This window comes from Dendrobium catenatum, unplaced genomic scaffold (genome assembly GCF_001605985.2).
Source record: "Dendrobium catenatum unplaced genomic scaffold, ASM160598v2 fragScaff_scaffold_390, whole genome shotgun sequence".
In the NCBI taxonomy this organism is placed as follows: domain Eukaryota; kingdom Viridiplantae; phylum Streptophyta; class Magnoliopsida; order Asparagales; family Orchidaceae; genus Dendrobium; species Dendrobium catenatum.
The window spans coordinates 4,007,645-4,033,198 of record NW_021318852.1 but is presented as its reverse complement, the minus strand read 5'-3'; the positions used below and the strand labels follow the sequence as shown (position 1 = coordinate 4,033,198).

General features: G+C 34.9%; 2 protein-coding genes across 2 annotated transcripts; one reads left to right on the top strand and one right to left on the bottom strand.

The window, feature by feature from the left end:
* The first annotated feature begins 4,954 nt into the window (after positions 1-4,954).
* Positions 4,955-6,731, top strand: LOC110107781 (protein Brevis radix-like 1). Its single transcript, XM_020838158.1, has 5 exons — positions 4,955-4,975; positions 5,062-5,252; positions 5,921-6,038; positions 6,323-6,561; positions 6,653-6,731. The coding sequence occupies exons 1-5, from the start codon at positions 4,955-4,957 to the stop codon at positions 6,729-6,731; spliced, it is 648 nt and encodes a 215-aa protein (XP_020693817.1).
* A 15,019-nt stretch (positions 6,732-21,750) lies between these two features.
* On the bottom strand, positions 21,751-22,813 carry LOC110107803 (ethylene-responsive transcription factor 5-like). Its single transcript, XM_020838192.2, has one exon. The coding sequence runs from the start codon at positions 22,708-22,710 to the stop codon at positions 21,955-21,957; it is 756 nt and encodes a 251-aa protein (XP_020693851.1). The 5' UTR covers positions 22,711-22,813; the 3' UTR covers positions 21,751-21,954.
* Between the last annotated feature and the right edge of the window lie 2,741 nt (positions 22,814-25,554).

Below are 25,554 nucleotides of genomic sequence, written 5' to 3'. Positions count from 1 at the left end.
CTTTAATTACCGTGGAAGCTCAAAAAGTGTGGAAAGTTCGATAACTAATACAAGTTAATAGAGTTGTATAGCATTCGTTTGCCACATCTCATATCCAGTCTATGAGGATGAGAGTAAGCAAAGCATTAAAACCTATTGTTATTTTAATTCTATAGTCTTCAAAAGTGTTGTTGTAAATTTTTAAGACTAAGTTTATTTCATATACTCTTTACTAAAGCAGTTTTTAGTATTAAAATTTAAGTTAAAAATTTTTAATTATAAAGTTGCTTTTTGAACAGCAATAAAAAAGATTGTCTCAAACGAGAGCTATATTTGATTTTTTCTTTGATACTTTCTCAACAAGTTAAAAAAGGATACGACTATATTTTTATATCAATATTTCATTAACTTTTAAAATTTACTCTAAGGACATATGTTTGTTCTAAGGATGATATTAATTCTATCAACGACACAAGCAAAGAGCTACTACCAAATTTCAAAACAGAATTTTCCATTGCCAATAGAAGGCCAAACAAACGACAAAACATTGCTCTGTAATACAATATCAACAACCAACCTGTTCTATAAAAGGAGTCCAAGGACAATTGATAAAATGGGTTAATTGAAGATGAACCAGATGGTTTTACTGTGACTATACGCCCAGCTTACCAATGATATAAAGAGATAGTTCGTGTGAACTTATAAGTACGAGGTGCCTACAAATTTATACATTTTCGTGTTTCGCTTCAGTCTATACACGAGTTATTTAATTTTCTTAATCTTTGAATTTTGTAGCCAAGGAGGTCGGGCGAATTAAATGCAGAGAATGGAAATGGATGAGAATAAGCCAGGTTATGAGCAATACTTGTACGGCTCAGAACTTGAAATTTCAAATGTAGCAATTTTAAGTTTAATACTTTATTAAGATCATACTAAAGTTTATGCTTTGAAATTATATATGTTCTAAAATTCTTCTTCTATTATTTGTTCTTTATTTTGCTTTCATTTTCTCTTAGCTCCTACGTTTTGTTAGTCACACAGTTTTATAGTATTTATGTCATATAATCCAGTGACTTCAGAACATTTGCCCAATTGCATATCATGGATAGTAATTAATATATTGAGATGCAGTGAGAATTTGTGCAGAAAGTGCTAGTTTTTATAAAGTATGTGGTTAGACGACTAGTGTTGGCATGATGAATCAAGTTGGTATACTATGTAAATATAATTGTGAAAAGGTGCCAATTAATATTATTTAAGTAATTATATTTAATATATGTAAGATGATTAATCTATTCTTTTCACTACCATCCAAATACCATTAAGGGCTATCCATCTTAATCATAACAATCAATTTTGTAAGTTTCAACATTATCTTTTTTGTTATTTAACGGTTCAATATATAAACGCAGCAGACGTGTAAATAGTGAGTTGAATTGACAAAACCTAACTCCGAGAGCCTTGACTTCAACTGATTTTAAAGCTAATCTCAAACCGAACCAATTTGTATCAATTAGGATTTGAACATGCATGAACATATAGAAGAACAATTATGCATATCTGTTTTGGTTTTTTGTGTTGTTGGACTGAATGGTATAATAGTTAAAAGAAAACAATTATCATTCAAACTTTTAGCTTACAAAGGGAAAGGTCTTTTTCATAGGAACAGATATGCCTAGTTTTAAAGACAGAACGAACAATATCTAGTTATGATACTTAATAATTAACTAATCCTACCCAATTCTTTAACTTCACACTAAATATAGTAGTAAAATGGTAAAAAAATATCTAAAACCTAAATTTTTCCCATACCTCTATGAACCCTAGGTGGGTGTCAATTCGGGTTCACACGGGTCGGAGTAGGGTACGAATCCGAACATTGGAGATTGTCAATACCAAACTCCGACCTGTTTTTTAAAAACGGTTCAGGGTTTCTGGACCTGAATCCGACCGATTCAGGTTACGGGCAACCCACGACCCGACAAGAATGACCCGAAAATGACCTAGCAAATTGTTAGTATTCGGTCATCGAGTCAAATCCAGTCGTCATATATTCGATTAAAAATGGATGTCAAATAGCCATTTGTTTTTCCGAGTCAAATAGGATTTTCGTTCAATTTGGTCAATTTTCGATGTGTTGGCTTCAACCTTGAACCTACCATGATTTTTAAAAACGAGGTTTGGATTTTTGAAACCCGAACTCGACTGTTCTCGCGAGCGTTCTGAGCCATAACCGGATCTTTCCTGATCGGTTCGGTCGTGTCAAAAAATTGAACACCCCTAATGGACCCTATCATACATGGTGAATTCTAAGTTCGAAAAAAGATATAAGGAAACCAATATAATTCAGGAATTAGTTTGTGTGTCCATCTCAAAAAACACGAACTTATGGTCTGACGAGGCAGTGATGAGATTAATTGTCAAAACATCTATCATACACTCAAACTATATTTTGTCACTTATTTCGCTTAACACTCATGAAACTTCCTAAATACTAATCAAATCATTAGGCTTCCATAATAGAAACAGGATCGATTGACCTTACTAATAACTGTTTGTGGACCATTCATAATAGCTTGCAAAAGAAAAATGCTTAATCGTACCTAGTGGCGGAGTTCACAATTTTTTAGTTGAGGCACAAAATTAGACTTTAAACTTCTTTAATTTTTTTATCATGTTGGTCCGTAATTTATCTCCCATATAAATTTAGATAAAAATAGTAATTATTTTTAAAAATACAGGATTAACAAAATATGATGCAATGAAATAGAATCAATTTGATTAACTATAATTCTTTTTAATAAAAAACTAATATTATAATAAAAAAATTAAACAAAATTATATTGTTATTTTTCCTCTCTTTTTTTTTTTGGTGGTGTGTGGGGAGGGGGGAGGATTATTGGACAATTTAAAATCAAAATAGAAAGCCAAAACATAAATAAATAAATAAAGGAAAAAAAATGTCCATAGAAATCAAAGAAAGAAATGCATTGGAACTCTCAAAAAATGTAATATACTTTGGCCATTGAAAGTCCTGGCTTTGAATAAACTCGTCGGATTGACAACTGTCTCTAAATTAAAAATTTAGACAAAACAAAGAAACCATATAAAGGGTCAAAATCGTCTTATAAATATTACCATTGTTTCCAATTCTTTTTGGGGAGTATAAATGTGGATAGGTTTTTTTAATTTCCTTAATCATATCTTTCTTTTATTCTACTATTTTGAAGATGGGAGAGAAGTAGGCCTTATTCTTTCTTCGCTCTAAGGGCATAAATATTAATACTTAAACTCCCATATATTTACCTGTAGGAAGTAATAACACAAATATTTTTCTCATAATATATGTATCCCTAATTTCTTAAAATTAAATATCATAATTTTTTTTTCTACACTTGAAAAGAAACTGTATTCACATGATTATAAAAGTGTTATTAATTCGGTCCTAGACTTTATCTAGTCTAATGCACTAGCAAAATAGTTTAGAATCTTCGTGAATAATATTTAAGATACCCAAAACAGTTGCAAAATATTAATTATATGCATAGGTGTGTTGTTAAAAAATTAAATGTTTGATTGGATATGAATACTAAACAAGTCAAGACATCACTTAATTTTGATACTATTGTATATTAGATCTAAATAATATTATATAATTTAAGGTGTGAACTCAATTGTTCAATGGAATATTTTAATTTTAATTGAATAGAAGGAATCTTCTGCACTAGAAATATATAAACTATATCTAGATCTTTGCCTTTTAACACATTTAGCTTGACAAGCCTAGCCACCCATTATCGATGACATCGCTAAGATTGACATTTATCATCTGCCATCAATTTGCTCATGCTCGCTATTTGTCACAATGTCATATGACCTACCATTGAACTAAACTCTTGGCTAAGCCTCCATGTGCACCAACATAGAAGTTCTTTCTTAATAAACAAGTGTTTAGGCATCTTCGTCTCCCCAATAAGTTCAGTGACCCAATCGCACCACCAAGGTTTTGACTCCTCATACTTCAGTAACCATTGTATAAAATTCATTCATTCATCAAATGTTCATGCCGGAACTACTAATCCTACTAAAAGACGAATATGCCAACATTCTCATAAAGCAACCAGTCATGTCACTTCTCCGAGTTCATGTACTGTTGTTAATATAGGTGCTATAATTTGTTATTTTGAGCCAAAGCCCGCTCCTCGAGGATGAGCACTTTTGTAATCACACCATCAATAAACTCAGCATAATATTTTAACTAGTCAGACCATGTGGTATTTCCTCTTCTTCATGATTTTCCACTGTAAAATTTCTTAGAGGTCTTTTACATTTAGGCCATTTAAGGCAAACTCACACACACAACGCATACACATGGACTCGAACCTTGGACCTTTTAATTGGAAGCCTAAGCTCTCAACCAATAGGCCAAGGAGAGTTGTGTAATTAATGCTTTTATAAACAATTTTTTAATAAAAAAAGTAAAATTTTTTTACTATAAAACCATTTAAAAAAACAGTGAAAAAGCCGTCCCAAACAAAAACTTAATGATTTGGTTGAGAATTTTAACTATCAACTAAAATATTTTTGGTTCAAGTCTTATATATACAATGTGTGTGTGAATTTGTCTTTATTGATCAGATTTTACGTCTTTTTAGAGGTATGATTTATACTAGATTTATACCGGATTTGAGCTAATACTTTCAAAACTCGAACGACAAAAAATGCAAACTGAAATCTCTAAAAATATAGGCATGATTTACAATAGATTTACCCTGGATTTTTTTTTGTGCATACTAAGTGCTAAAATATTGATGTATCTAAAAATTGCTTTGATGTAAGTTGTATTAATGTTATTATTATTTTTTATAATCTCTAAAAATATAGGGACATTAATTTCTCTAGCCTACACAGAGGAAGAAATCAAGGTGCAAGAAGAATGTTAACCTGCTTTTTCTGTCCAAATACCAAAAAACACATGAATGAGATCACTAACCAGGTATTCTCCTCAACAAAAGTTTGTAAGAACTGTTTCTTACTTTGATATTTTTCCTTTCATATAAAGTAAAGAGCTTGTCTTTGAAGGTGAACACAACGAAAGGGTGGTGGGAGAGAAAGGCTAGTGAGATTGATGCAGATGAATTAGCAAAGAAGAAAGCCAAACAAGTAGCAACATGGGATGAGAAGGAATGGGTGGCTGAACCTGAGCAAGGGGTACTGATAACATTAGTGCCTCAAATTGATGGAAGTAATTATCTTAAGAAAATTCGATTCAGGTGAGAATTATAATTTAATTTTTCTTTAATTTCAAAATTGTTTGTGCTACGAAATGGATTAATTTTAAATTTTTAGAGACTTCTCATTGATTATTTTAATAGGAGAATATGGCTTCCTCAAGAACATACCTTCTTATTTATTAAACAAAAATATAGGAAAAATAAATAAATTAGAGGGATAAAATTAGTGGTTTCATCCTCCATAAAATTTTAGAGTAGTTTTAATTGTCACAAAAATACTATAATAATTGAAGTAAATGAGTTTGGAGGACAAATATATGATAATAATTTGTTTATTAAAATACGTACACTCATAAGATAAATAAATAAAATTAGATTCTAAGAGTTAGGATAAAAAAGTTATAGATTTAAGATAAAATTTTTATGTGCACAAATATTCTTAAATATTTAATACTTAATATAATATTTAATAAAATAATTGAAAATAATAATTCACAAAGTAGAGAAAATTTTATTAAGATAAAACTAATGATGATGAAGAGGATGTTTAATATAGTATTATAAATGTTATCAATGTCATTTCCAAATCTTTTTTAATACTCCATTAATTTATGTATTATAACATCTCATTATCTATTTTATGTCAAAAGTATGTGAGGAATAAAGGCTTTTACTAAAAAAATTACTACCTAAATGTGGATGACCAGTGAGGATAGCTTTAATACCGTGGAAGCTCAGAAGTGGTGGAGTGATAACTATGACAAGTTAATAGAGTTGTATAGCATTCGTTTGCCACCATCTCCATATCAGTCTGATGAGGATGAGGTAAGCAAAGCATTAAAAATCTATTGTTATTTAAATTCTATAGTCTTCAAAGTGTTGGTTATTTCATAATACTTTCTAAAGCAGTTTTTAGTATTAAAATTTTTAGTTTAAGAAATTTTTTATTAGAAAGTTGTTTTTGAAAGCAATAAAAAAGCTGTCTCAAATGAAGCCTATATTTGTTTTTTCTTTACTATTTTAGAACAAAGCTTTAAAAAGGACAACTCTATTCATATTCATATTTCATTAACTTCAAAATTTGCTCTTAGCACCTGTTTTGTTTTTAGGATGATATTAATTCTATCCAACTACAAAAGCAAAGCGCTACTACAAACTCAAATGACCTATCCATTGCAATAGAAGCAAACAACGACAAAACTATTGCTGTAATACATAATTCAACAACCTGTCTAAAAGGAGTCAAGGGTAAATTGATAAAATGGGTAATTGAAGATGAACCAGGTGTTTATGTGACTATACGCTCATTGTCAGATGATATAAAAGAGATAGTTCGTGTTGAACTTAGGTAAGATAGAGTACTACAAATTTATGACATTTCATGTTTCGCTCAGTTTATAACACGGCAGTATTTAATTTCTAATCTTTGAATTTTGTAGCCAAGAGAGGTTCGGCGAATTAAATGCAAGAGAATGGTGGGATGAGAATAAAGCCAGGTTACTGGAGCAATACTTGTAGGCTAGAACTTTGAAATTTCAAATGTAGCAATTTTAAGTTTAATTGCTTTTTAAGATCATACTAAGTTTATGCTTTGAAATATATTGTTCTAAAAATTTTCTTTATTTTTTTCTTTATTTTGCTTTCATTTTCTCTTAGCATACCTACGTTTTGTTAGTCACAAGTTTTTATATTATTTTGCATATAATCCAGGACTTCAAACATTTGCCAATTGCATATCATGGATAGTAATTAATATATTTGAGATGCATGAGAATTTGAGCACAAATGTGCTAGGTTTTTATTAAGTATGGTGGTTAGCTGACTAGTGGTTGGCATGATGAATCAGTTGGTATATATGTAATTATGTAATTGTGAAAGGTGCAATTAATATATATTAAGCTAGATATTTAATTTAATTATGTAGACATTAACTATTTCTTTTCACTTATCTCCAATACCATTAAGGGCTATCCACCTAATCATAACAATCATTTTGTAAGTTTCAATCATTATCTTTTTCGTTATTTAACGGTATCATATATAAACGCACAGACGTGTAAACAAGTTGAGTTGAGATTGAGGCAAAACTAACTCGAGAGCTTGACTCAACTGATTTTAGCTAATCTCAAACTCGAACCAATTGTATCAATTTAGGATTTGAATCATGCATGAAACAAGAATGTGATAAGAAAGAACAATTATAGTTCAATTTTTAGGCTTACAAAGGGAAGGTTATTTTCATTGGAAAGATATGCCTAGTTTTAAAGGACTAAACAAAAATATATGTTATGATACTGTATTTTAACTAATTCCTACCCAATTCTTTACTTCACACTAATATAGTAAAATGGAAAATATCTAAAACCTAAATTTTCCTACCTCATGACCCTAGGGGTGTCAATTCGGGTCAATGGGTCGGGTTAGGGTCGAACCCGGAACTGTTGGTCAATCCAAACCCGACCCGTTTTTAAAAACGGGTCAGGTTTCTGGACCTGAATCCGACCCGATTCAGGTACGGGGCAACCCGACCTGACACGAATGACCCGAAATTGACCTAAAATTGTTAGTTTTCGGGTCAAAAAGCGGGTCAATATTCGATTTTCGGGTCAAATAGGAGTTTTCGTTTTACCGAGTCAAATAGGAGTTTTCGTTTCAATTTTGGGTCATTTTCGAGTTGTTGGGTCAACCTGAACCCGACCTGATTTTTAAAACGAGTTGATTTGTTGAAACCGAACTCGACTCGTTTCGCGTCCGGGTTGACCCTAACCCGGATTTTTCCTGATCGGGTTCGGGTCGTGTCAAAAATTGACACCCCTACATGACCCTTCATACATGATTGAATTAAGTTCGAAAAAGATAATAAAGGACAACCAATATAATTCAGGAATTAGTTTTGCTGTGTCCATCTCAAAAACACGAACTTAATGGTTCTTGACAGCAGTGTGAAGATAATTGTCAAACATTATCATACACTCAAACTGATATTTGGTCACTTATTTCGTTAACTATGAAAGCTCCTAATCTAATCAAATATTAGCTTCCATTAATTATGAAAACAGGATCGGATTGACCTTTACTAATATGTTTGGTGGACCATCATAATACTTGCAAGAAAAAAATGTTATTTAATTTACTGTGGCGGAGCTACAAATTTTTTTTGTGGGGGCACAAATTAGACTTTTTAAACATTCTTTTAATTTTTTTTTTTTTTGGGGTAATTTTGGGGCATGGCCCATTTTATTAGAAATAAAAACAGAGTTCAACAATAAACAAACAAAAGCAGGAAATAAAAAGAAGAAACCAAAATTACAACCAACATTCTATAACCTATATAGAATGTAGAAAACAAAACCAGATAAAAATACACGAAACAATGATTTGAGAGAAAATAAGGATGGTAAAAAAGCAGACGATATGCTGCAAACAGTCCCAACCAAACAGAGGGAGGGAATTTCTGATCCAATGCTCCTCAAGAAAAACGAGGCAAAAGATAGGATCGAAGAAGAAGTAAGGAGAAAACATCAGCTCCTCCTACAAAGTCTTCAGTTCCAGAATCAAATGAAGTGCGGCTCACTCTAAAACCCATAGTCTGCAGTCTTCAGATTCCTCCTTCCAGTATTTGCCTCCATTCAGAAAAACGTTTATCCCTCCAACAAAAGTTTGCCCAGATGAGTTCATAATATGCAAAAGAAAAAGAAACAATAGTCAGTTAAGTAAATTAGAAAATTTTCTTTGTAACTCGTCAAAGTTCTTCCAGTTATACACTTTCAGTTTAATAGCTTTTCTGATAGAAAGGCTGCAAGTCTGAGGAGAAATCCATTTTCCAGTAAAACGTCTATTGTTCCTCTCGATCCAAAGAAAATAAACAAGAGAGTTGATAACTAGGAAAATGAAATTTTTCTCTTTAGCAGTATAATCTGGAATATGATCAAAGTGTTCCAATAATTGAATTAAAGTAGGTCTCATATAGAAATTGCTAGTATGAGGAAGTAAGTGCTTAATTACAGCAAAAGAGTAATCACACTCAAAGAATAAGTGCTTATGATTTTCATTGTGATATTTGCAAAAACAACAGGAAGAATTAATATCTAAATTTCTTCTCAATAGAATATCAGAAGTTTTAAGTTTTTCCATCAAAGCCATCCAGGAATAAACAGAAAATCTGAGAGCATGCTTTTTAAACCAGATGAATTTGTGCCATGAGACAGTATTCAGATTGCTGTAATAACTAGCCATATAAGAATGATGATTCGGTTTTGGTAAGCCATTCCAAAGCATAGCCAGTTGCTTACCAATATGAATATTAATAATTTCCTCCATCACAATTCTGGGGATATCCGAGTTAGTATTCCAGGTATTCAGAGAAATAAAATTTTTGACCAGAATAAAACTATTAGAAGGAGGATTAATGATATTGCCAATAGCCTTCCCATTGCACCAAGGGTCCCAATAAAAAGATAAGTTGTTGTCAGCAGTAATATTAAATGAAATATTTTGCTTGATGTTACCAGCCACCTCACAAATCAATTTCCACATTTTAGAAGCCTCTACCGAAGGGGATTTCCAAGGGGAAGAGTATTTTTCTTTGTACCAGTTAGCCAAGCCACTATTATAATTCATAATCCTCCAAATAAGAGAGCAAGTAAAACTATAATAAAGAGCTTTTATAGAGTGTAAGCCAAGCCCACCATTAGCTTTAGGAGTGCAAACAGTAAACCAGGCAATAGTTTGCAATCTCTTCTCTTTAGTATTACCATGAAATAAAAATCTGGAGCATAACCTCTCAATAATTTTGCAAGTATTCTTGGGTATAATGCTACCCCTAATCCAATAAGCAAGAGAGTTAGCAATAGAGAATTTGAGAAATTGAATTCTCCCCGCAAAAGACAAGAACTTCACTTTCCAACCATCCAGAAGACTAGAAATTTTATTTATAAGAGGTTGAAAGTGAGAAGCATTAATCTTATTCGTGGATATTGGTAATCCAAGGTAATTAAGGCAATGAGCAGAATTGTTTATCCCCATAATGTTGCCAATAACATCATTATGCCTTGACCGAGCAGGGAGAATAATATAGCTTTTTTGAAGATTTATGTGAAGAGCAGATGCATTACCAAAATCCTCAAGAATTAACTTGAGATTATTCACATTAATAGTGGAATTCTTACCAAAGATGAGAACATCATCAGCATAAAGTAGGTGTGTATACATATGACCATTAGAAAGAATGCCCTTAAAGTGATAATGATTATTGTCATGAAGCATATTAGAAAGGCCATCCATCACAATACTAAAGAGAAGAGGAGAAAGTGGGCAACCTTGTTTGAGCCCAGAAGTGGAATTGAAAAAACCTTCTAAAGAACCATTTAAGCAAATAGAAAATTGGATATTGTTAATACAGCCTTTAATCCAGCTTAAAAACTTCTCAGGAAAACCTTTATTCCTCATACGATTAATAACAAAATCCCTGGACACGGAGTCAAAGGCTTTAAGAATATCCAGCTTCACACAAAAACCATAATTAGAATTGTTAAAATCCTTCAAAATCTCATTTGCCAGAATAATGTTGTCCGTAGAGGACCTATTCTTAATAAAACCAGCTTGGCTCTCATGAATAATGTGAGGTAAAACATGCTTAAGTCTGTTAGCAAGAAGCTTAGCAATAATTTTATAAAAGACATTACACAGTGAAATCGGCCTATAGTCAGAAATATTGTTGGCATGAGAATTTTTGGGGATAAGAGTGATAACAGTAGCTTTTACCCCTTTGGGAAAGTGGCTATACTTCATATAATTCTTGACAGCATTACAAACTTTGATCCCAACCACTTCCCAATTGTCCTTGTAAAATTCAGCAGTAAAACCATCGGGCCCAGGAGAGGAGCCTGTGGGAAAAGAAAACACCACCTCTGTGATATCCTTATTAGAGAAAGGCTCAATCAGGAAATCAGCCGCCTCTTGAGAAAGGGTGGCTCCAATAGGAATAACAGAAGTATTAGCATGAGTAGGGGCCGGATTGTTGAACAAATTACTAAAATGATTAATCAGAGCTTGAGCAATGTCATTATGATCAGTAAGGGTACCATCAGAAGTGTTTAAAGCCTTAATAAAATTGAAATTATTCCTGCTTTTGATCTTAGCATATAAAAAACCCAAATCTTCCTCTCCAGCAGAAAACCACCTTACTTTCGCTCTTTGAGTTAACCAAGAGGACCAGGAGATATTATAATTTATAAGCTGATCATTGATGTCTTTTAAATTGGAAATGAGCATGTCATCCAATGGGTGCTTATTTATTTCATGAAATAGGTACTGTTGCTTATCCTTAAGATTATTAATGGCCTTTGCAATGTAACTATCGGAATTCCAGTTAGCCTTTTTGATAAACCTTTTTAGATTTTGTAAACTGGAATAAAGAGAGGCAATAGGACTAGAGGGAGGACAACAAAAAAAAAGCATTTAACAAAGCCTCTTTAAAACCCTCATGTCTAGACCAGTAATTTTTAAACATAAACCTGGGAGGTTTATGATGAATAATGTCAAGATGAATCAAGATCGGTGAATGGTCAGAGCAATGAGGAGGGTCAACTTTGTAAAAGGATTTTGGAAAAATTTCCAACCACTCAGTGTTAATTAAGGCCCTATCAAGCTTACAGAAAATGGGGTTTTCTTTTTGCTGATTGAACCAAATATAGTACAAGCCAACCGAGGCTAAGTCGGTAAGTTCACAATCAAAAATAGTGTTATTGAAATCCCCATACCTACTAGGAAGCAAGGAAGAACCACCCATTTTTTCTTGCTCTTGCCTGCAGCAGTTGAAATCCCCAGCGAGAATCCAGGGTTGGGAAATATCCTTAGCCATATTACGCATGTGATCCCAAAGAGGTTTCCTATCCTCATGGGAGTTAGCAGCATAAATAATAGAAATGAAAAAGGAAGTAGAAAAGTTAAGGGAAATCTTCCCGTGAATGAATTGAGAATTAATAATAATAGGATCAAAAGAAATACAAGAAGGATCCCATTTAATCCAGATTCTGCCAGGAGAGGAGACGTCAAAGTTACGACAGTAACTTTCATTATCAAAAAGCTTGTGAGAATTAACAAACCAGGGATCATCCAAAGAAGACTTAAGAATCTTAGCTTCAATCACACAAAACATCTTTAGCTTGTACAAACTGATAAGATTTTTACAGGCAAGAATCTTATCCGCCTTGTTAAATCCTCTCACATTCCAACAAGCTATGGAAGGAGTATTCATTTGGATTTAGATGTAGAGGGTTTTGCTTTTTTGGCATTTTTGGCTTTGTTAGGCTTTTTAGAAGGGGAAGGGGGAGGTATAAATGTAGTAGGAGATTTCTGTATAGGAGAAGGGATCTTATCCGTTAGAGATTTATCTGAAGACTTTCCAATTCTCTGGGAAGAAACAACTTCGGTGTCAGTATCTTGTTGAGGCTCATGAAGAACATCCAAGTTCAGGATGTTAAACTTATTAGTAGTAGGAATATCCGTGGCTAACTGATTATTGCTATTCATATTCTGATCAGATGAAGATAGCTCTTCAGTAGGGAAATTCAGATTGGGAATATTGGGTTCAGTCTCCATGATATTTTTATTTTTTTTTAAGGGAATTATGAAACTGTTCTTCAGTGGGATCTTTATTCATAGGGATTTCAATAGGATTGAAAGAAGCTTGATTGTTGATGGGTTCCAACTGAGAAGGAGTCGGAAGAAGAGGAGGAAGCTTGGATACAGAACGAGGTTTATATCGAGGATGTCTACTAGTACTTCTCCCTCTTACCATCTGAAGGTTGTTTGTGGGTAAATGTTGTTTTTCCATGGGTTTAGAAGGGCAGAGGTTAGCAGGATGTATAAGAGATCCACATGATTCTCAAGGAATCGGCTTCCAATCATAAACAACCTTCAGGTTGAAGTCTTCTCCATCTATTTCCATGGGTATTTCTTCAGGTAAAATAGAATCCTTAGTAATAAGAACACAGATTCTAGCAAAATTTAGCCGAGTTCTATTAGCAGTGAGAGAATCCACGGTAATAGGTTCGCTAATGAAACTAGCTATTTTAGATAATCCCGACGGAGTCCAAAGGGCAAGAGGCACATCCATAATCTTCACCCAAATCGGAATTTCTGCAGATTCATCTCTCTTAGGTTTAAATTTGGGGGACCATTGTTGAAGAACAAATGGTTTTCCGAGGAGAAACCAAGGACCACCAAACCAAACCATATTATAGTCTTCAATATTGTTAAATTTTAACAAAAAGAAACCATCAGATAAAGAAAGAAGAGAGAGAGATCCCTTAAGTTTCCACAGATTTTTCATAGCAGAAAGAAGCCTTTCGTATTAAGGTCTTTGACCGATAGAATAACCGATAAGAGATAAATTCCAGAGAGAAATACCTTCCGAAAGATCATCAACTTTGAAGGAAAGTTTTTGATTCGGAGGAAAAAAAAGACATAGGAAAAGCATTAGCATGAGTTACCGGAACCGATGTGAAGTTGTTCACCCAAGGAGTCGGAGCTTTGTGATAAATCAATGACAAAATAAAAAAAAATAAAAAAATTAATTTAGCAGCTACTTTTATTTTAAAAAAAAAAAAAAAGGAAAAAAAAATTCCATAATTTGGCCATTGAAAGTCTGGTTGAATAACTGTGGATGACAATGTCTTAATAAAATTTAGCACCAAAAAGCAACCATATAAAGAGGTCAAAGATCGTTTAATCATATCATTTTCCTATCTTTTTGGTGGAGTATAATGGTAGATAGGTTTTTTTAATTTCCTAATCTATCCTTTCTTTTTTTCTTCTATTTTGAAGATGGGAGAAAGTAGGCCTTTCTTTCTTCGCTCTAAGGGCATAAATATAATATTGACTCCCATATTTACCTGTATGAAGTATAAACACAATATTTTTCTCATAAATATGATCCTCAATTTTCTTAAAATTAAATATCATAATTTTTTTTTTCTACTTGAAAGGAACGTTTCCATGATATAAAAGTGTATTTATTCGAGTCTAGCTTTATCTAGTCAAGCACTAGCAAGAATAGTTAGAATCTTCGTGATAATATTTAAGATACCAAACAGTTTCAAATATTAATTTTATGCATATGTTAAAAATAAATGTCTTGATGATATGAATCTAACAAGTTCAAGATCACTTAATTTTGATACTATTGTATATTAAGATGCCTAAAATATATTATATAATTAAGGGCGTGAACTCTAATTGTTCAATGGAATATTTTAATTTTTAATTGAATATGAAGGAATCTTCCTCACTAGAAATATATAAATATATCTAGATTTTGCCTTTTACACATTTATGCTTGCAAGCTAGCACCCATTATCGATGATCATCGCTAAGGTTGACATTTATCATCGCCATCAATGTCAATGCTCGCTATTGTCACAATGTCTATGCCTACCATTGCAACTAAGACTCTTGCAAGCTCATCATTGACACCAACATAGAAGTTCTTTCTTAATAACAATTTTGGCATTCTTCGTCCCCAATAAGTTCGATGCCAATCGCACCACCAAGGTTGACTCTCATACTCGTAACCATTGTTAAAATTCATCATCATCAAATGTTCTCTGCCGACTACAATCCTACTAAACAGACGAATATGCCAACATTCTCATAAAAGCAACAGTCATGTCATTCTCCGATCATGTACTGTGTTATATAAGGTGTATATTTGTTATTTTGAGCCAAAGCCCTCCTCCGAGGATGAGCATCTTTTGTAATCAACCATCAATACTAGTATAATAATTTTAACTAGTCAGACCATGTGGTATTTCCTCTTTTCATGATTTTCCACGTAAAAATTTCTTAGAGTCTTTTATTATTGATGCATCAATCTCTTTTATTTGTTTGTGTGTTGAATATTCAAACAAAACTAGGACGCTAAACTCTATATTTCTCTACCACCGTGAATATTTCAGGATTTATATTATATTCTTATATGTTTTTCATGATTTAAGATTATATACAATACATAAGTTGTTTCTCATCTTCAGAATAATAATAATAATATACTTTATGTCAAAGAATATCCAACAATTATTGTAAATGATTGTTAAATTATGTAAAGAATTCATATATTTAGCATATTTCAATGGCATGACTCTAATTTCCACTGTTTTTGGTGGTTAAAAGTCGATATGATTGAAATCATTAGAGATAGATTTAAGAAAATAAGAAGATAAAAGATTGATTATGATTCATAATCACGATTAACAGTTACTGATTGCTGATGACTTTGAAATATGACTTCCGCTTTGTTCATTTTTTTTATTTAATTTTTTCAAAAAATAATTTATGTTAATATACAAAAATGGTATTAAGGGCCCCAGGGATTTTCAGTAAGCTATATTAATTAAGGTGGATTCATACATAATACATAGGGGGAGAAAGTTTTGATGATTTTCTCCCCTAATTTTCAATCCAAAAAAGCAATAGAAAAAAATGAAGATGAAATTTATTTTATTTGCACTGTAATATTTGTTGGCAAAAATTTTTATGATATTTTAATTTTAATAGAATTCATACGTAAGTTTAGAATCCAAAATATCTTAGGCTATATTGATTATTTTCTCTCCTAATTTTAATTTTTGTACTAAATTTTAATCATTAAAAAGCTGCTTTAAAAAACAGTAAGAAAACCGTCACATATGAAGCCTTAGTTGGTAATCAAAACTCCAAACTAATACATCTAAAATAAGCTCGGTGATATTCTAGAAGTTGATTCAAAGATGATTTTATTTTAATTTTTCAGTAATTTGAGATTCTAGAGTTACCTCGAAAAACGTGTTATATATATATATAAAATGACGAATCAATAATATTAGGGGTGTCAATTCGGGTCAATGGGTCGGGTTCGGGTCAAACCCGGAACTGATCCGGCACTATTCTGGTCAACCCGAACCGACCCGTTACGGCGATTTTGGTCCGCGACTTCGGTTCGGGTCAACCCGACCCGACACGGATTTTCCAATTCGACATGAAGGAACGCGTCGAGCTCCGTCGCTACGTCCATTCCGAGTGAGGCGGCTCGCCGCGGCGATGCGCCGGCTGTCCCGACTTCAGGCGTCAGCGGCACTGCATCAGAGCGCAGGCTGGCACACAGACGCTGAGCTAGGCAGCCAGTGACGCAAACTCGACGGCGTCTGCGAGTCACATGGTGCTTCGGCAGTTCGGTCCTTGGCTCGGGTTTCGGCCGTTCGGGACTTGCACCGCACAGGCACGCTCCGCGCACGCGCGAGACTAACCGCTTCGGGACTCTCGCGGGCTTGATCAGTTGACAGCTGACGCTTTGGGCAGAGATGCAGGGCACTCGATGCTTCGGGTGGGGCAGGCAGCAGACCCGGGCAAAGAATTTTCGGGTCAATTTCGGGTTGCCGGGTCACCCCGAACCCGACCCGTTTTTTGAAACGTGTCAGTTTATTGAACCTTAACCCGACCCGTTTCACAAACGGGTCGAACCGAATCCGGATTTTTTCGGGTTGGATTTCGGGTCCCGTCAAAAATTGACACCCCTAAATAATATATATCATCATATTTAAAAAATAATTATATAACTAAAAATTAAAAATAAAATAGTTATATAAATAAGATAAAAAATGGACTATTATTAAAAAGGATTGGACCTTGGAAAAAACAAACCTAAATACCTAATAGTTTGACCTTTGAAGATATGGAAATCATTTCATTTAGAAACGTGGTGTAAAGTTTGGATAATGATTGGGCTTCTATTCTGTTAGCGGAAGGGCTTCGTTGGAAGACCTTGACTTGGTGACGGGTAAAAGTTTGACCATCCTTTTTCCTTCACTATTACTTGACGAATTGGCAAATGAGCTCAAAGATAACGAAAGTGAATATTTGATAGTTTTGAATATTTTTTAGTAAGGTTTGAAATATTGAATTTACATACCGGGCTTCATAATTATTATATATACTTTTCTTTAATTTCAACATTTATAAAATAGATCTCCTAATATAATGTATAGTCAGTGGTGGCGATCAGCAATGAGCGGTGACGACGGATGTCAACGACAAAGATAGTGATAGATAAATGCTTCTTTTGTGATAAAATTTTATCACTTTATTTGTTGATTTAAAAAAAAAATTGTACTAAAAAATTGTTATGAAAAATAATCAGAAAGCTATCTCAAAAGAAGCCAAACTATAATTTATTTGAAAATGCCATATTTATATCACAAGCTTGTGGCAAATTATAAAGTTTTTCCTATTGTGATGAAAAAAGAAAGTGGACGTGAGCCATTGGCTTGACGTGAAAACTACATAGGAGATAAGGGGATACCTTGAAGCTAGTTAATCATGCCTAATTATATCACTGAACACTATGGTCTAACTACTGTCACCCGATTACAGTCATTGATGAATACTCCAACAATTGCTGACTTCATCAATTTATATTGTCAATAATATCAATGCACACTGACTCTCAACTACAGTATCATAATTTATGTTGGATGTCCACCACAGGGCTCTCCCAGCTTCAGCCATATAATATGTTTTTTACTCCATATATTCTCTTAAAGAAGGGTATTATGCATTTGTAATCAACGACAAACACTAGTGAAATTATTTTAGTTGAGCTAGACCTTATGTTATTTCATTCTTCTTTATTTTCCGAGTAAACATAAATCTTTGCACAAAATTAAGATATAAAACTTTATATCTCTCTACTATCCCGAATATTCCGGCATGTACCAATATATGCATGTTTGTATATAATTTATATGTGTTGATATACTTATTAATTTATATATTATATATAAATTACATGTACTTACATATATATGTACATAATAACATGCATTATATTATATAATTTATATGAGATTTTCAAATAAATTTCATATTCATGAACATATAAATTAATAAAGCGAACATAAATAAATAACTTATCACCTTTACAACCTTACCTCAGCTGTCTTGTTGTCCTCTTAGAAATTTCAACCTTTATATTTTATGATATTTGTTGAAATTTCAACCCATATGGTGTGATATAGTGGTGGCGTAATTTCGATTTTATTCGCTCGATCTGCATTGCGTGTATGGTCTATCCTTCTCTATATCTAAAAGACTTTGAATGGGACTCACATTAATTGAGCTTTTATAATAATCTTTGTCATTTTGTGATGGATCATGACTCTTACCTGTATTTTTTTCCTTTCCATGTGCAGTTAATATCATTTTGCTAGTTTTTTTTAACATTATAAATGGAAGCTAATCCTTTTGATAGAATTAAAAAGGTAGAATAAGACGATTTTTTGCTACAATAATATTCCTTCTCTCATTTTGTATTTCTGCTAGCAAATTTGTGTATTATCATAATGAAGATGCTCTTGAATTACTAAGCATGTTTTCAATTTTAATATCTAAATAAATTCATGAAAACTAAAAGTGTTCTATGTGATCTCCAGCTACCCAGGCAACTTGTTTTTTTTTTTTTTAACAAAAATAAAACTTCGTTAAAAATGTAAGAGGATACAATCAGGAACCTACGTAAACAACAGTAGCCGAAAAACCACCAATAAGAGAAATAACCTCAAAGGGAAGAAGGTGGAAATGAGGAAAATAAAGCCAGGAAAAGGACGAGTGCCCACCAGACTGAGGTATGAGGCCTCGCACACCCACCGCAGGCCAAGCAAGGACCTTCCATTGGAGGCAACACAGATGGAGCCTAAACAAACCATAACACAAAACTCAACCAAAGTCACCAAAACTGCAATGAGGAAAGACCACAAAGGTTGTCATCATGCAAGGGAAGGAGGTAGCGCACAGAAGCCTCTTCATCATTGTCTAGAAAAAAAAGCCAGAAGATATACTATCAACTCAACATATTAAAAAACACTAAATCATGCCGCAATCAATAGCAAAGGAAAAAATAAAACCAACAACCACCCCAAACCAAATGGAGTGATCATTTCTTCTTCGATTTCTTGTGTTTATGCTTATTTTTCTTGGTAAACAAACCAACGTCAGCAATTTGAAGAATACTAAGATCAAAGTTCTCACTTTGGTGTCAGGCTTTCTCATCAAAATTCTCCCTAGAAGTTGAGGAATGATCATCATATAATTAGACACCATGCTTAACTTTTGGATACCTTGTATTACCAATTAAATGAGCAATCAAAGCATCCTTTGATAGAACAAAAATATGAACCTCAACAAGAGGTGAACCAAGATTTTCTATCCTAGGATTAACACCCTTAGGTAGAATCACTAAAAAGAGGAGTAACCAAATTAATTCAGCACCCATACTATAATTAGAAGCTGAAAATCCATCTGCAAGAGATACATAAGCACGGTTCCAATGGATTGGGGGGGGGGGGGAGTAGAATCATCAGGAAGTGCAGTTTTATCATCATTAACATCTACATTAGAATCAGGAGGAACGTGAGGACAAGCTGCCAAATTAAGTAAGCAAATGTTATGGACACAAACCTCAACAACATCCTCATTAATACCACATGAATCAGCTTCACAAGCCACAAATTTATCCTCATTATTGCCACAAGATTGAGCTAACGGCAAGGCAACAGTCAAAGACACATCAATCACATTAACAACTTACTTAGAAGGATCACGCAAAACATCCGTAGAGGGCACAATTAAAAGCCCCTCCCCACCAATAGGCAAATGGTCATTAGAAACGGGATCAGCATGATTAACAATCAAGGGTATTTTGCTACCATCATTAACAGACTCAGCACCAACATCAGTATGTGTAACCAATTGCGGGTACAAGATATGGCATTACAATTTGGAATGCCACAAAGATTTATAGTGATAGTAATACGACAACAAATCCTCCATAACCACATATTGGATAAAACCCAAATTGTCTGGACTAACCAACACCATATTTGAAAAATGTTTGGAAACATCTAATTCCACTGTCACACATGCAACCGAAGGTCTAGAACCAGCGAAGGTGGCATGATCAATTTTGAGGGGGCTGCCAAAAATGGACCCAATGCCATGAAGAATCCTAGGCAAGAAAAGATGAGATAAAGATTTGGGAAAGACACCCAAATCAGAATAATAGGCGACTCAACATCAAAATCCAGTAAAGATGGCCACTTAATCAACCTCATGTAACAATTATTGATAAAATAGGAGCAATGAGCAATGACATGATAATAATCCAAATTGTTCACAAGCTTGATTAACACATTATTTGGATTAAGAACAGTTATCGAAAAATCACCAATGAGCTTAAGTTTGAAAAAAGAATTTGTGAATAGCTTCAAGGGAGGGTCGATGGGTAGGAAATTTTTCAACCAAAGCGAAATCAAAAAGTGCAGCAAGCGCAAGAATTTTTGCCTATGAAATCCACATTGAGGGAAAACCACAATGAGTATTGATTTTCAGGTCAGGAAAAGAGGAAGAGCTACTAGATAAAGCATCACAAAAAGACCTAATAGAAGTTTTGTCATCCAGAAAATCGAGATCTACTAAATGCTTATTGACCATCGACAAGGCCCGAGAAAGCACGAACAACTCAAGGAAAGCACAAAAGTGAAAGGCAAAAAACCACCCTGAACCGTGTGGCGACGTCCGAGGCCACAGACAAGGAAGAAAAACTGGGAGCACACGCGGGGGAGAAACCTTAGTAGAGCTCCAAACACACCATTGACTCCTGAATGTTCCATATATAATGAAATCATTGGACAATTACTAAGGATATTCGTCGAAAATATAGTCCTCCGCTCTAGCTACCAAAATGGGTTAATAGGTAACTATCACAACTCTCATTGGTCATTCATTAGGGGTGTCAAAATGGGTTAACATGTAGAGTTCGAATTCGACCCAAAATTAATCGATCTGTTTAATAAACGGGTCAAAATGATGGACCCGAACCCGACCCATTGGCAACCCGAATAATTTGAACCCGACCTAGCAATAACCCATTTAAATAAAAAAAATAACTATTTAATTATATAACTTATATAAATTGCTAAAAAATAAGGAGAGTATACTAACATGCAAAATAATTTGAGGGAAAAAAAAACCTAACTTTCGGGTCAAAATTAATTTTGAGCTAGAGAGTTGTCAAGGAAATTAGAGAGGACGGTATACTGTTCTCGCTCAAAATTTGATAAAAATGCTCTATCTAAAAAATGAGTTAAAATGAAATACACTGCTTTTCAATTACTTTAAATTTGTTTTTCATTCAACCAAGCATAAAATTTTTTTAAAAATAATGCATTTACTATAATTTACATTCACTTAACTTTCAATCAAACAGCCCCTTAAGAAAATATTAAGAAATCATTATTTTCTCCAACTCTTTTTATTAAGTTCACCTATTGTTTTTTTATTATTATTATTTGGATCCAGTCTATGTATCTGCTTTTTAATGTGTAATTCTACTGCAAACATAAATGAGTCATGCAAAATTACTCGTAACTATTTCCCAAAACTTCTCTTATACAAAGAAAAATATTTTGCTGTTTCTACTAAAGCTCAAAATAAACAACTCAACTTCTAGGGATGTTGGAATTTAAGATTAAATTCACAAAGGTCCAATATTTTTAATATTTTACAAACACACCCAAGGATTTTCTCTCTCACTGAACGAACAAAAACAGAGCTACAATACTGAGTGACGTCACATATAATTTACAGCTCAACATGCTATTATATGCAAGAATATTGTTTTCCAATTAGAATTAATACCCGCCATTACCATTCAAATCACCATTAACTGCGGAAACCCTAGCGTTGGGTGCGGAGATATCGGCGATAACGGCGGCAAGCTGAACAGCCCCTTCACGTCTGCGTTCTCCCACACGGCGGTCCAACTTGACGGCGTCAAAACCTCACCGTCCGGAAGATTCCTCTGTGCCTCTTCTGTTCTCTGCATCTTCACTGCCAGCATCTGCGGCTCCTCCTCCTCCTTCCTCTTTCTCTTCTCCGGCGAGCTTCGAACCTCGTTTGGAAAATTGAGAATCGCCTTGCTTCCTCTCATCTCGAACGCGGCACAGTCATAAGCCCGCGCGGCCTCCACCGCTGTATCGAACGTGCCTAGCCAAACTCTAGATCCCTTTCGTTTGGAATCGCGGATCTCTGCCGCGAACTTCCCCCACGGCCGCTGCCGCACGCCGCGGTATCGCCGGCCTTCTATCCAATCGGGTCCGGATCCGGATGGTTCGATCCACTCCACTTTCGGGGCGGCGGGGCGGGGGATGTTGAGAGTGAGTCGGAGATCGGAAGGCGAGGATGGCGGGGTATTTCTGCCGGATCGGATCATCGAAACGGGCGAGTCAACGACTTTGAACTCGCTGGTGAAAGGTTCAGGGGAGTCGAGATAGTCGGAGATGGTGATGTCAGCGGGAGCTGCCGCCGGAACTGGTGGAGGAGTGGGGATGGCTTCCAGGATGTCGTTGAGAGAAGTGCCGGCGGCCGCGAAGAGTTGATCTAGGGGGGGTGAATTTGAGGACGGCATAGGTAGAGAACAGCGGGGAGTGGAAAAAGAAGAGGATAGGTGGATGAGGAACTAGAGGAAGAATAGGCTTATATGTAGCTTCGGAGGAAAGAAAATATTGGATTGTAGCCAGTGGGTTTGAAAGGTCTTCGGATATTGAATAAGTTTTCGAAGATAAAAAAAGGTCAACTTTTCTGTCGTTAAAATTGAAGGGTAGAAAAATTGGTAGGAGGAAAGAGACCTGACGGGATTTCGAGTCACAGTAAAGGAGAAAAATACGGATTTTTCGTCGGGTTGGGCATAAATTTTTTTAAAATTTACGTTAAATTAGTGCATCGAAAATTCTAGAAAGTTAAGCTCATTTTGACAAAAAAAAATTGTGTAATTTTTTAAGGAAAGGATCATATGACAATTGAGGTCTTGGGATCATAAATGGATATTTGACACTTTAAAATAATGAAATTTATTACATTGTAATTTGTAAAAAATATATTTAAGTGATAAATGGTAATAAGAATCATTTTGTATGTTATTTTAAAAAGACATTATAATTAAAAAATATATATATATTTCCCCAAAAAAAAAAAAAAATATATATATATATATATATATAAAAAATATATATATATATATTACAAAAGGTAGTTAGATTAAGGATCTTTTTGGTGAGAACTTATTACGTGCGGTTATCGGACGCCGTCTGGATGCAAATCAGGACACGCCACGTAACCATTTTATTGTGTATCGGTGTTATGTACCAGGTGATGCGACGCATCTTGATTCGCCTCCGGATGGTCCGGTCAAGTGATCGCATGTTATAATTTCTCCTTTTTGGACAATGTTTTAAATACTGCTATTTTCTCAAAATTTTCCAAAATTTTTTATGAATTAAACTTCTTTTTACAACCAAAATAGCTAAGTAGCCCTAGTGTCGCCTGTCTGTTTGCTGGTGAAGGATTAGGTTCCTCCGTTTGGTTTTTCTCAGGTGATCTCTCCCATTTCTTCTTGCTCTTATTCTTCTCATTTGGTTCTCGATCTCTCACTATGGTTTCCACCTCTGTCGCCTCGTCGACCGAATGGCGGTTCCACGGTTGCAAGATCCGAATTTCCTAAATGAGAAGCTACATTCTTGCTCGTTTTTGGAGGTTTTGTCCGGAACTTCTTCTTTGAAGGGTTTTCATGCTCTTAAAAACTCAACATGTCATGGGCTTCCTTCCCTTTGGATTTTCGAAGAGGAAATGTTAGCATTAGCAGCTCCTTTTGAATTTGCTTAAGTTGGTAAATTCTCTGATTGTAGGCCTTCACTTGATTCGATTAGGACCTTCTTTTTCAATCTTAAGCTTAATGGAGTTTTCTCTGTTACCCTTCTAAATCCCAAGCATGAATTGATTAAAGTTGAGAATGATATGGATTATAGTCATGTTTTCTCTCATCAATCGTATTTCGTGCATAACTGTTATATGAAACTTACCAAATTATAGTCCTTTTTTTTTTGACAACAATATGGATTATATTAATCTCAATATAACTTTATAAGATATCATAAATGATACGTCATACTGAAATTATCTTGATTGGGCATGAATCTCGAGGAAAAATCAGTTCAGAAACTTCAAAAATTAAATTTGAGAGCATATGAACTCTGATTTCAGCGAGTCTACAGTCAAACTGAGCGTCTCGGAAAGATGAATCCAACGACACCAAGATCAACCCAATCCGAGACCAAATAAGTCCGAATCAAGGACCCGAAGCGCTGTTGGAAGGTTCAAATAGAAATTTGAGTTACCAAACGGTCTCCAATTTTGACGAGCTTATACTCGAATTGAACGGCTCGACGAGAAGAATCCAACAAGCCCAAGATCGCCAAATTCCGACATCATTAAGGCCTTCAAATGCCCAACGAACGATGCTTGATCAAAGGATTCGATATCGGCCGTCCATTCATAACACTCCCAATTCGCCCCTGATGTCACACCTATTTACGGGCTATGCCACTCTAAAAAAACTATAAATAGAGCCCTCATTCTACACCAAAGGGAAGAAAGGGAAGAGAGAGAAGAAGAAGAGAAGAAGGAGGAGAAGGAAGAAGCTCCTCCTCGACCACCGCCGGAGCTCTTCCTGCCGCCCGAACACGCCGGGATTCTGCGTGATATTCGGGAGAACGCAGGAATTCTTCCCAACTTCCTCGTGATGCTGAAATTCTTCCCAATTTATAACAGAGTTCCCTTCTGACGCTAAAACTCTGCCCAAGTGAAGCCGGAGTTCTCCTTTGCCACCAACAGACGTCGGACTTCTACCCGACGTTGAACCTTCACTCTTCGCCAAGTTTCTACTCGACGTCGGACTTCTACCGGTTATCAGACTTCGCTGGACGTCTACGCGAAGATGGATTTCTTTCCATTGTTGGACTTCTACCCGACGCTGTCCTTCTGATCTTCGTCGTCAGACTACAGTCTTTCCGACCTCCGTAGCCCGCCGACTACGGTCCTCCTAACTTATGTCGCCCGCCAAATACAGTTCTTTCGATCTCCGTCGCCCGCCGACTACGGTCCTCCTGACTTATGTCGCCCGCCGACTACAATCTTTCCGACCTCTGTCGCCTGCCGACTATGGTCCTCCTGACTTACGTCGCCCGCTGACTACAGTCCTTCCGACCTCCGTCGCCAGCCGACTACGGTCCTCCTGACTAACATCGCCCACCGACTACAAGCCTTCCGACCTCCGTCGCTCGCCGACTACGATCCTCCCGACCAAACGAACATGTCAATAGTGATTCTTTATATTTATATCATGTAATGTACTCTATAAAATGTACATCAAGCTAAGGCCTTCTCCCATGGAAGGGCCTCATTTGTAATCGACTGC